A 12,743-nucleotide genomic window follows, 5' to 3' on the forward strand; every position below is an offset into this window, starting at 1 on the left:
GTGCCTAGACACTATTACTTCGACGATACTTTACCAAACTCGCCACCCGGAGCTACCGCGGTGAACGAGGTCGTCCTCATCATCCTTGGAGTCTGGTTGCTGATGCAGCCATACACCACTCCGGCACACGACGATAAGCGTTGCATCATAAAAGCCTACTATGTTCGACAGAAGTCGACGCCCTACAATGAAGACACTGCTCTTTCCAACCATCTTCCCGACCACGTAGCCAAAAGCGGCCTCTTGCCAAATCCCCAAGAAGTCACCCTCTCTAACAGCAGCCTCTCATTAACCGACACCACACCTCGACCCGAAACCTCCCTTCATTTGCACACCTACTTCGGCATAAATGAGTCCCTCTCAATCACCCCCAAACGCCTCCACGCTGTCAAGCTCTCCACCCTCTGCGGAGTCAAATTCAGCTAGACAAACAACATCTCCCGCCACCTCCTCCTCACCCGCCACGCATGGGAACGACACACTCTCGAACTCTTCGCCTTACCTTATGCCCTCCAAGGCGGCAACAGAAGCGCTCTGATCAACACGGGCATCATCCGAGCCGAACTCGTCGACGAAATCGAAGCCTCGTATGCCGTGCTCTTCAACCCGGCCAAAGCCTCCTATCTCCACTGCACCATCGGACGATGGGCTTGTGGTCTTCGATACTGGTGTTAGTGTCTAGACTGCAGCTCCTATCGATTACGCAAAACCACCCTCAAAGCTCTAAAGAGACGACAAAACCGGACTAACCGCGCTGGATAGTACGATCCCCGGCTGGAGACATTGCTAGAGAGAGGGCACGCAACAGAGTGGCAGCTGGAATGGGACCAAACAGAGTTCAAATCCCTTTGCCCTCGCATTCTGGCGCTAGATGCCTATCTGGAAGAGTCTAAGCCATAGAGCTTTTAGGTCATCTTTAGGGATCGGAGGGACACGGTGCAGTATTGGACCTTCTTGTAAGTGTGCTCTTGCCTTACTTTGGACGGATGAGCCTATTTGCTGATATAAACTGTCTACTATAACACAGATTCGGCAGCATCATCCTGATGTTGACTGTCATTCAGGTCATACTCGGAGCTGCGCAAGTAGCGGGGTCCTTTCCCCATGTTGCAGGAGACTAGGTATTGATGCAACGAGCTCTGAGGTTTTTTTTTTCTGCTCGATTGACGGTCCAGGCTAGGTGCCTAATAATTGTACGGACCAGCAGGGTGGTACGCAAGTGGCTCTCACTACCAAAATATATACTACTGAAGCGTGTGATGGCAGCCACTGCCATCACCATATATATGCCAGTGGAGCGAGCAATGCCGGAAAGTATTGCTCGCTTATAGCTTTTGATAGCAATCAAAGTGGGTTTGGAGCTTTTAAATCCCAATTACGGTGGATGGGAAAAGAAGATGTCCACCATCCCCTCACCGGATGATACCTAGGTACCTAGCTATCACACTAACCTTCTCTAGATCCAAGATGCCAGCATAGTCAAGATAATTACCTATCCAAACACTCTCCCGTTCCCTCGTTGATCCAAATCTTTTATGTCCACTCACTCCACGAAGAACCATCCCGATAAAGCAGCCCATCCGTCTCAAACTGCGGGCCCTCGGCCTCGATGATGAGTCCGGCCTCGCAACGCTCAAAGCGGACCTTCTTCTGCTGCTTGATGTAGAAGTCGTCGAAGCGCTGGTTGAGCGCGTCCTTCAAGTTGTCGACGTTGCCCGCTGGGTGTAGCGCGCGCCAGGGCTCAACGCAGGTCTTCTGCTTGCACGACTTAAGGACGAAAAGCAGCGCGTCGAGGCGCGCAACCACGGCCTCGAAGGGCCGGCCCAGGATGGTCTTGGGAGGTTTGGCGGTGGGGTGAAGAAGGTTGGTCATTTGGTAGGGGTCCGTCTGGAGAACATTTTAGCAATCTGTCCAAAAGGGTCGGGCAAAAAGAATAGTAAAGAGGGGAACGGGGCGTAGGGAGAGATTAGCATCTGAATCTCACCTTCATGTCGTACAGCTCGTGCTCATTGTTACACCAGATGGAATAGTAGAAGTTGTAGTCGTTCTTCTTAACGTCGATGACGCGCAGCGACTTGTAAGTATTGTTAAGAACGACGTCGGTCTCACCACCGCGGAACACGACGCCACCCTCCATGTAGGCCATGCCCCAGAACTCGACCGTAACGTGCTCCTGGCGTTTGTTCACGGCCTTTTTCTGCTCAGGCTTTGTTAGCGGGATGGCAGCGCCGTCAAAATCGTCGCGCAACGGGATGCCAGCCAGCTGCATAATGGTCGGGGCCAGATCGACGTGGGCAGTAACGACGTTAGATACCTCGCCCTTAGGGACGCCGGGTCCGCGGATGATCAGCGGCACGTTGATATCTTCCTCGTAGCCGCACATCTTTCCGGGCTGCATGCGGTGCTGCCCGATGTGGAAGCCGTTATCACTAGTGTAAATGATATACGTATTATCCAGCAGTTTCGCCGCCTCGAGCCGCTTGATAACGTCGTCGACCAGCTCGTCGACCGACTGCAGTGAGCGGAGGCGCTCGCGGTAGTAGTGATCGTTGTACTCGACGACGTCGTCATCCTGCTTTCGCAGGCCGCGCACCCAGCTACCGCCTGACTCGATGTCTGGGTTGAAGTTGGGCGTACGGGGGACCTGGGCGTCGGGAAAAAGGTGGGCATGCTTGTCTAGGGGGATGGGAGGACCCCAGTGGCGAACATCGTTCTCATCGATGTACATGTTGGAATGCGGGGCGATGGGCGCGATGCCGATGAAGAAAGGCTTGTCCGGATTGGAAATAGCGTCGTCGAGGAAGCCAAGTGCCTTTCCCGAGATAAGGGTCTGCGTATTGATGCCATCGTAAGCAACGGGGGGTTCACGGTTGCGCTGGTACCACGGGGTCATGTAGGCATATGTGAACGGGTCGAGCAGGAAGTCAGACCCGGTCCAGCCAGCAGGGAATGGTTTGTCGTAGTTGTCTACCGAATGGGAGTTGAAGAGCTTGCCCGTATAGTAGGTATCGTAGCCGGCCTCCTGTAGCCACACAGGCAGCCAGTTCTCATTGAGACCTTGGTCAACGAACTTAGGATAACCACCTACTTGCTTGTTAGCTTCCTTTTCTTGAAGGTCAAGGCGGCGACGCCTCGGCAAGTTCAACAATAAGGAACATCAACTTACCCCAGGGGGGGAGCACGTCGGTAACATTGGTGTTATGGGCGAGCTTGCCGGTCCATAGCGTGACTCTTGAAGGGCAGCATTGCGATGTAGTGCAGTAGTGCCGCTTGTAGGAAGTGCCCTTGTCGGTGAGGTGCTTCTTGATCAGGGGAACGTAGTCCATGGACTGCAGGTGCATGTCCTGGTCATCCGTCAGGACGAAGACAATGTTGGGCTTCTTAGCCAGGACGGCAGACAGCTGCAGCCATGTTGCGAGGATAGATGCCGTCAACCGCATGGTGGATTACGGCTGCTGCGTTCTCTGGGTGATAAGGGTGGGTGAAGTGATGGTGGACATCAACATCTTCTGCTCCGTCTTGGTTGCGGTTGCCCCTTTTATCTTAAAGACTTACTTTCCACGATTGTCATCCCCGATGCCCAGGTACCTCTGATCTTTCCAATATTGAGTCTTGTTTTCTCTGATCCCCACTCTCCACCTGGATCCCTCAAGATCCTTCAAGTTCCCATAAGGTAAGTACGGCACTAAGGAAAATAGTAACCGTAAGGCCCCACGTATCTACATCTTAAGCACTTGGTGTTTGTGTCGCTTCTCCCGGCGATCGGCAATCGAGTCGACAGCAGGCCGACGTCTCAAGGACCCTTTTCTTCGTGGAACCGTGAAACTGGGTCAGCCGCCCCCGCACCACGCATGCCATGCAGTGACGTGCCAATCTTCCACGCCTGCAGCAGAAGCCGGCGTTGTTGGCTTTCTCGATATCTAGCTTGTCCTAAGCACTTTAAAATTGGATATTGGGGTCTCTTCGTGTTCACATATCTCCTCATCCCGGCAAAGCTCACTTTCCTTGACAAACTAGTCCTTCAGGTTATTTTGAACAACTGGATCGGCAGCTGTCAGAAGTGTCAGTCTCAACGCCTACGAGAATTCCGGACGGCGGAGTGGGGCGAAACCAAACAACAAGCTCTCACCTTCAACCCTCCATCCCAGTCCTCCCTCACCTAACCCCGCACCCTCCCCTCAGCCTCCACTCATAGCATGTCCTTAGTTCCCTCCCACCTCCACCGCCCTCTCCCACCCCCATCCGCATCTCTCAACGCAGCGATCCACTACATCTCAACCAGGGGGATAGAAAACCGTTAACATACCGTGGGTCGACCAGCTGTGCATCCTCCGAAACGGCAATGACGAGAGAACCCGACACCTCTTATATCACAATTTTGCACTGGACTTGCACGGCAGTCGTGGGTGTCCATCAGAAAGCGTTTGATAGTATAAGTACTCAGCCTAAGGGGAACCTTGGTCTGTTGGGTTGATGACCGCCCTAAAGTCAATGCCGTCCTAAGCCAACTACAGTCCAAAGTTTGCCAGGAATTGGCTTCCACGTACCATGGCATCTCTACTTCAACAGCGGGTATAGGAGACCACCTATCTAGCGTATGCATCACAGGGTTCAACATATCTCTACAGTTCGTATAAGGAAGTAGAGTATAAACTTTGTAAATATTTATAAGTTCCGGTATAAAATTTATGCCTACTATAGCGGATCTTAACTTAAGCTCAGCTGAAAACATTGAAGCACGTGACACTCAGGGGTTCAGAGGCTAAAGGTCTCCACCATCAGACCTACAGCAAATCCATCAAGTGGGATGAGTTGCAAGAAATGAAAGATAGTCTCTCCCGCCGGGAATTAAACCCGGGTCTCAAGCGTTGAAGTCTTCAAAAGATGACAAGCTCACATACTGACCACTATACTACGGAAGATTTGCAGGTGCTGGCATCTGTCGTAGGTTGCTTTCCTCCGCCGGTGTCAACACCTATCAAGGTCGGCTTCCTATGCATCAAGGTGTCTCATGACGGGGCTTCGGTTTTGTTATCAGTTGCAGTGTGACCGCCCAGGCTAAAAAAGCCAGTCTCATCTCAACCCACCAACAATGTAAATCTCATGATTGAAATAATTTATTACTCAGAGATTTTTTTCATACGTTATAACCTGTTGAAATAGGTGCTATTGAGGCCTGTAAATATAGGCTCAAATAGCTATCGGCGCAGTACACTGAGAGCGAAGAAGACTTTGACTGCCGCATTCGACAGTTGCCGTAGCACTGAAGGAAGGAGGATTACAGGGGCGGCGCCCTGTAATATATAGAAGAAAATCACTGTAACATAGGCTTGTGAGGCACTAATGAGTGTGGTGAACCAGTATATTAATTGAACCTTATAGACTAAGAAATACCACAGTAAATAGGGTGTGAGGTAGAGGTCTTATAGGCCATCTACTCGTTCCCCGAGGGTAACTCCGTTCCCGGGCCTGAACGCCCGTTTCCCGGGCCCGAACGCCCGCCAATTGCGCTACCGTTTTGACCGCTGCAGGGCACCGGCCTTAGCGCTCGGCTTTCCGGGACCTCGGATTGCTTCCGGAGGCCGAGCCTCCGTTCCGGTAACCGTGGTCCCTAAACATTGCTGATTCAAGCTATTATATTGCCTCTGAGGCCCTGTAATATACAGGGCTCAGATACACTGTAAAATCTACAAATGTCACAGTTAACCCAACGGCAGGTCGCGCAGTATGTGGGGCGCAGGACGTCCCCAGCCAATCATTAGGAAAGTCAGGAGACAGCCAATTGGAACTGGCCAGAGAGTGCTATGGCGCCAAGACCCACGAGCACTCTGCAGGATGTAAGGCATAGCACGACGAGCACTCTGCAGGATGCAATGTGCTAGGAGTAATCGGGGCCATAGCAGGGTGAGCACTTCAGGGTCCCAAGGTCTATATATACGGAGGAACTGGCTGGAGTAGATAGACAGCTCCGCAGTATGCAATTCAAGCTTGTATTTACGGGATCTAGTGTTTACATTGAGACATCTTCTCGTGCACTGTTTAGCTGCACCGAACCAGGATTATTCAGAAGTGCCTTCGATCAGTATCCCTTTCAGAGGTTCTGGATAGGGGTTCATCACAACAAATAAAAGCTGTATTTTAACAGATTATTATATAGCGTTTCGTATAAAGGGTAAATACTAGTTATTAATCCTTAACGGCCACGAAAGCTACTACTCGACCGAATTCGAGCGCTATTACTAGCAAAACAATATTATTACGCTTTATGTACCTCCACACTCCTCCCACCTCCTCTAGCTACTTAATATTAGCTACTTTAGGCCGCTAAAATAGGCGTACGGTTGCTAGATCGAGGACTTAATACGTATATATTATTAACTATGTAAGCTCGAGTTCCTCTATACCTTCCGCGAGGCCTTCTTCGCCTCTATAATAGAGAGGAATATACAAGGTGGCTTTGCGGGTGCTGGCCTTATACCGTACGATCCAGAGAAGGTGCTTTCTAAGCTAGATATGAAGCTTCGTACGCCAACACCTCCAAACTCACGGCTCGGCACTACATAACCTTGGGTCTCCCAGACACCACATGACCCTCGAGAAGCCAATTTACAGTCAACGCTCATTAAGACTCGCATTACTAACTATTAAAATAGCTCCCCGACTTTAATGCTAGTTACGGTAAACCAGCTTATTAAGGGTATAACGGCTATAATGCACTAGGTAACTCTCTTTCGTGCAGAGGTCTCTTCGCTCCGTAAGGCCAACAAGGCACTAAGTAAGCGCCGGAGAGCCAAAAAAACACGTGTGAGGCTTGGAGGGTCACTTACTGTACAAGAGGCACAGGATCTACTGGATCAGAAGGCCGTGGGCGAGCAGGTAATCCAGGAAAATCGACAAAGTGGTGGTGGTACAGGGGGGTCTCGTACGAAGACTCAGTGCTGTGGTGTATGCGGCAAGCCTGGCCATAATGCGCGCACTTGCCAGGAGGCTGCAGAAGCATCTGATTCAGCTGTTTCTGATGTAATTATGGTTGCTTCCTAGTATTGTTGTGTAGTAATTGAGGATAATAGTATAAAGGTTATGAAAAAGTGGTCGCTTGCTTATATTGGTCGTTCGCTTATAATGTACGTTACATCCAGAGTGTCATTTCCAGGGAAATCTGATGCAGATTTCGTAAGACATACTGCTAAAAACTGAGGAAGATTTCTCTCTCTATCTTCTACATCCACCCCCCTCCATCTTCCAATGACCTTAGGCGCATAAGCGCCAACAGAAAATAAAACTTCAAAATAAAACGGGCAGCAAAAATGAATGTCGGGATTTTAATACCAATGTTAATTACATACTGCGGAACTATCTATCACCAGCTAGTTCCTCCGTATGTCACGAAGAGGTAGATATTTTAAGGCAAGGCTACAGTAGGTCTGACTGGCTGCGGGCGCTGTGGTCGTCGTCCTCCGAGTTCTCCTTTCTCAGGCCGACCCTTACTTTCTTTGGCTAAGGTCTATACTCCTGTGTGTAGTCGCTGTCGGTATAATCGTCGGCGAAATCCTGGAATTATTTACATACTCCACTCTCGCGATCTCAATCACACGTCCCTGTCCTGCCGTCGTAGCCGCTACAACTTTCTTTTCTCTCCACTTGAGCTGCCTAGGTGCCCGGTAGTCTCCCTTCATGTAGCCAATCTTGCCACAATTGTAACACTTAATGCTACTCTTGCCTTTAGGTGCCTATTTCTAGATGGCGTCGACGTCTATGGGTCCTGCGTGGGTAGTTTCAGAGATACTAGTAGTGTAGTGCTTCTTCTTATCGTTGGCTTAATAGGTTCTAGAACTTCGATACTACCCTGTGTTGGCGCGCGCTCTTCTCTTTTCTATTTGTTGAGGTGAGGTCGCTGAGAGCACTGTGAATGCAAGGGTCTCAGGAGGGTGAAGCAGTTACCCAAAGACTGGCGAGTCTCGGACTGTGCTGCTGAATACGACGACAAAGTTGCCGGAGTGGTGTGCTGAGATATTTCCTCACAGGGCTCAGTCATCACTTATCCGAGTCGGCTGGAGACAGGCATTTGGTAACAAAGACGTGACGGAGAAGAAACCTCTACACTACTCTCCTTGGAATGGGACGTTTTATTTCATCTACAACAAGCATCTGTTCTGGTTTCGCTCTGTGGAGAGGGAACTCGGCATTCGCACGGAGGAGGTTGTTATAGTCTCGTGCTTTGGATCCCCGAAAACCCTGAAGCAGTTAACTATTTCAATGACTGCCAAACTCGGGTCCAAAGACGAGCGTCGGCGGCTCTCTGAAGCTCTTGAGCCTCAGGGGCGCTCTGCTTCTTTTTCATGCCCCTTACCACAGAGTCACTCGTAACTTCCTTTTAAATAAACTCCGCACTAAGTGTTATCTTCCTCCTCTCACTAAACAAGGCACTGAGGCCCTCCATGTGGCTGTCCACCATCTCCCAATCGATTTGAACCGTTTCTTCAGACCGCGCTGACGGCTTCGCTCGATGGATATAATGATGATCGTTGCTTCACACGCATATGCTTCTCCTGGAAACTTATCTTCGTTTTTCAGAAGGGCTTCAAGTCGTTTCTGGAAGCTGACCTCCCAGAAATCGCTCGGAGTCGCGACGAGATCGAGATCTGTGTCTGAACAAACATGCCTAGCCCTGATATTCTCACGTTGGGAGACCTTCCACTGAAGCTCATAGTGGATACACTCGGGGTTATTCTCGTCATACCTTTTGCGATTGTCCCAACCACTCAGTCGGAGAGGTGGTAATTGCATACAGATGTTGCGACATTCGACTTACGGTCCACCTCTTCTTCTACCACCACAACCGTCTCTACTGCTACATTCTCTATCAATTCCACTTCCTTCAACACATCGGCTACGGAATAGGAAATTTCTAACCTCCAAACAGTTCCGCACGTCGACCTGTGTAGGAGACGAGGACTAGCGAAAGTGTGGTGCTTGGGAAGAACCAGAGCTCCCCTCGGCAAGCAGGCAGACAGACAACACCCACGTGAAAGGTTGGCTGGGCCCTGGAGATGGATAGCATGCAGGGTTAGCGGGTAAGTGTATGTATAATATAGTAGAAGCCGCAGTCCTATTTCTACACCGGAGACATTAAATACAAAAACACTGGGGCAGTCCGCAGCAGAGGTATTTGTATTCATCGTTACTGCTGCTATACAGATCGCCTGGTCAAGCTTACACACTTCAGCCGCTTGCCTGATAGGCCCCACATCCTGCTGCTTGAATGAAAGGGCCGGAAACGGGGATGCAGCAAGTCTCTAAGAACAACCTGGGTTGTGGGCCGCACGCTGCTCACGAGTTGAACCCCACTTCCATGGCACACCTTGCCTGTGAAGGCAGTTAAAATATTTAAGTCTGGCCGATGCTCCCCTATTTGCTTTCATAGCTGTTTCTTGTTCTCGACAAGCCAGACCCAGCTTACTTCTATTTATTATCAATTCACTATCACCTTCTGCTTTGAGCTTACATTGAATGCAACATGTGCCAATTTATTAAGACCACTTTGACCTGTGACCATCCCTCTAAACCTTCATTCTGGATCCCTGAGAGTGCGACGGAGTGTGAAGATGCCGTCAGAGCTGCTGTTTATGATTTGAACGGTCAACTGCAGCGCTGCACCGGATACAACTATACGACAAGCACTAGATATGACACTGGGCCATTGCAACAACAGCTCCTGCCGCACGAAGGCATTCAGAAAGTGCGGTTGGAAATGCCACGTATGCCAGTCCGAAGTTTCTGCTGGTCACGAGACCTGTGCTTGTACCCACAAGCTTTGTTACACGTGCTCGCTCAAGAATTGAAGTGAATGGTCAGTTGCATCTTCCCGTGCTGGTCTTGTAATACCGACGGGACGAAAAAAAGAACTATTATGCAGGTAGCCTTGATTGGTAACCAGGTCGGGCGGAGGCGGTGAAGGAGACGACTGGTAAACAGGCCTGTCCTTAGGTTCCCTAATAAACATTATTACCACACATTTCCTCAACCAACAATAGTGTCGCTCTCCTACCCAAAACATGTTACTTACGACGTGCCATCACGATGCAGAACTTCTACATTAAATCTGTCGTTTGGGATTTGACTTTCAATTTGGAGAGCGATATCACGCTTGAGATAGTCTATGGAGGTGCCGCCTTCCGTATCTGCTACAATGCACGCACCCTCGCCGCCTCACCATATGCCCTGGAACAGCATCACGAGTTATACCGAATTCTATATAAGGATGATCCGGATGGAGGATTCTGGCAAGCGGTGGAACGACTCCGAAAACCATTTGAAGAACTTATGACCCAGATGGCCCCAAATCCACCAATTGAGTTAACACGGTATCTACACAGTTATCTTTACCCGCCGTGGTTTATTCTCGAAGCAGGAGTAGCTGAGAGCGGGCGCGTTCAGCCATATTTTAAGGCGGCCCTCTCGCGACAGGAGTTCGGACGTCCGGGTGAATATATAACCAACAACTTCCTTCAACCATACTTGTCTCCGCTACTTAACTCGAAGCTTAACAAGTACTCGTCTCGTCAAGTGCAAGTTCTGGCTCAAACACCGCAGTTAGTTCCATCTAGGGTCCTTGTCGACGGTACCGTCTACTTCTTCAAGCCTTGGATATCAGGTCAAGTGCATGGATACCACGAGCTGCAGTCATATAGGAAGATCCTAGCGGATACCGAGGCAAGCCCGCCCCTTCTCGCCGACGCACGCATCTGTCGCCTTTACGGTCTAATTATCGACAATGACGATGATGTCCTCCAACACTATCCTCTCGATAACGGCGAGGAGGGCCATTCTGGAACCCGTTTAGTCGGACTACTTCTCACGTACATCGAGAATCGAGGCACTTTAAAGGATTTAGCGCCTTGGTCGGACGATTGTACAAATGAGGATCGGCTTCGCTGGTCTGGGCAAATACACTATTCGGTCGAATATTTGCATAACGCAGGTGTAATTTGGGGAGATGCTAAGCCCCAGAACGTCTTGATTGATATGGAGGGCGATGCCTGGCTCATTGATTTTGGCGGTAGTTATACCCCGGGCTGGGTTGACGAGGATAAGCAGGAGACTGTGGAAGGAGACCGGCAGGGTGTGCAAAGGATTGATGCTTGGCTTACTAAATGGTCCCGCCAGCCGGTTACTCGTATTAAGCGGAGTGGTGAAGGGGAGGGGAGGAGGCAGGGAGGGAGTGTTGAGGGGGGTAAGGAGGAGGGGTTGTGAGAGTAATGAAGGGGCGATGGGATGCGAAGTTGATACATGTTGGTTGGAATGGACCCACCAGAGCGCGGCGCTCTGGGGTCTCAGCGACTTCGGGTAAGACAGCCACTAATTTACACTGCATCCGCTGACCGAAACAGCAAAACACAGATCGCGCTCGAATATGCCTACCGCCGGAGCCGCGACCCGGCCTGCTCGGTGTTCGAGGTCCACGCCGACAACGAGGCGACATTTACGCAGGACTTCAAGGTGATTGCGAAGAGGCTGGGCTTGGACCTGTGAAAGCAGCTACCCACGTACCCTAAAGGAAAACGAGCAGGAAACTTACAACCTTGCGCTTACAACCATGGCCTTCAATGTCCACCGTATTTCGAATTCCACGGTTTACGACAATTGCGCCAATATGCACATCGTCATTCAAAGCACCTCCTGATTCCCGGTTTGTACAAGCCCTGCCCTGAGGAGCGCTGGGCTGAGGCCGGAGCTACCTTCTTTGCCGTGGAAGGCTCAGGAAAGCGGATATTCAAGGGGGCTCTCATGGGCGAGTATGGTCCTCAGAGTTTGATATTGGGGGAAGTTGTCGTTGTTGAAGGATTCCATACGAATATTTCTGAGCAACGCTTGAGGGAGCGTAGTATGTAGTATTGTGGTGCGGATCGAGCATTGCTGAACAACTGAACGAAGATTAAGTAATTGGAAACCCATCACAACTTAGTCTTTACCGAATACAAACCTATTTCTGCTTATTCTTATACAAGACCCTCCCAGACTTCGGGAGAGCTCGGAAGCACTGTGGCACGCCGGAGCGGGGCAGCTTGGAGCGGAGGCGCCTCACAAGCGAACTTTATACCAGAAACATTACACCGATTCTGTCTAGAAAGGTTCAGGAATACGTGACTTACTTAATTTCCAGACTCATAGGCACGACGTCTTCCAGCTTGAAATTATCCTGGTGCACCCAGGTCGACAAATCAAGAACATACAAGATGCGATTGGGGTGGTCTGGAGACGTACTCCCTCCCTCCGTTCTCCGTGATCGGCCGGCGGCTCAGCCCGCTTAGCCTGGCACAGTCACTGCTTAGGTAAAGCGGCGGGTTACTCAGGTCGAAAGACGGAAATGGAATTTGGTGCGGTTCATATTCGTCACCGACTTTAGGGGAATCTATAGAAATTAAATGGGCAGCCCTTACCGAAACTGATAGGTCTAAAAGAAAACAGAAATGCGTTCAATTGTGTTTTGGAGACCTTTCAATTATTTTGAAGTATATGTGAACTATCTTTGAAGCCATAGCAATAAACTATCATTTAGCTCGTACAGAGTTTCTTGGGAGGGATCCCAAATATTTTGCAGGACATATAGAGTACCCTTAAAGGCATATGAACTCAAGTATCTTTAAAGGCTTGTCCATCATCCCCAAAGGCAGATTAACTATCATGAAAGGCCTAAACATAAAAGGAGAATTCATCGATACCTGTCAACTTGATTCTACTCC

The 12,743-nt window shown here is 50.1% G+C and overlaps 2 protein-coding genes and 1 non-coding gene across 3 annotated transcripts; 2 read left to right on the forward strand and 1 right to left on the reverse strand.

The window, feature by feature from the left end:
* Positions 1–1,350: 1,350 nt before the first annotated feature.
* QC763_208050 (uncharacterized protein) lies at positions 1,351–3,811 on the reverse strand. The gene is made up of 3 exons (XM_062909857.1): positions 3,167–3,811; positions 1,985–3,084; positions 1,351–1,887 (listed from the first exon to the last, which is right to left on the reverse strand). The coding sequence occupies exons 1-3, from the start codon at positions 3,438–3,440 to the stop codon at positions 1,534–1,536; spliced, it is 1,728 nt and encodes a 575-aa protein (XP_062763396.1). The 5' UTR covers positions 3,441–3,811; the 3' UTR covers positions 1,351–1,533.
* A 1,022-nt stretch (positions 3,812–4,833) lies between these two features.
* Positions 4,834–4,922, forward strand: QC763_0098470. Its single transcript has one exon. It is a non-coding gene; the product is annotated as a tRNA-Asp (tRNA).
* Positions 4,923–10,080: 5,158 nt separating this feature from the next.
* QC763_0098480 (uncharacterized protein) lies at positions 10,081–11,253 on the forward strand (the record flags this gene model as incomplete). Its single annotated transcript, XM_062906371.1, has 1 exon — positions 10,081–11,253. The coding sequence occupies one exon, from the start codon at positions 10,081–10,083 to the stop codon at positions 11,251–11,253; it is 1,173 nt and encodes a 390-aa protein (XP_062763397.1).
* Positions 11,254–12,743: the final 1,490 nt, after the last annotated feature.

The sequence above is a fragment of the Podospora pseudopauciseta genome, chromosome 6, assembly GCF_035222475.1.
Source record: "Podospora pseudopauciseta strain CBS 411.78 chromosome 6, whole genome shotgun sequence".
Classification (NCBI taxonomy): Eukaryota; Fungi; Ascomycota; class Sordariomycetes; order Sordariales; family Podosporaceae; genus Podospora; species Podospora pseudopauciseta.

Excerpts from the sequence above, each read along its gene's own strand:
- QC763_208050 (XM_062909857.1), bottom strand. The coding sequence starts at position 3,440 with ATGCGGTTGACGGCATCTATCCTCGCAACATGGCTGCAGCTGTCTGCC. Across the intron at positions 3,085-3,166 it reads CGACGTGCTCCCCCCCTGGG|GTGGTTATCCTAAGTTCGTT; the intron begins GTAAGTTGATGT and ends ACAAGCAAGTAG. Across the intron at positions 1,888-1,984 it reads ACGAGCTGTACGACATGAAG|ACGGACCCCTACCAAATGAC; the intron begins GTGAGATTCAGA and ends AATGTTCTCCAG.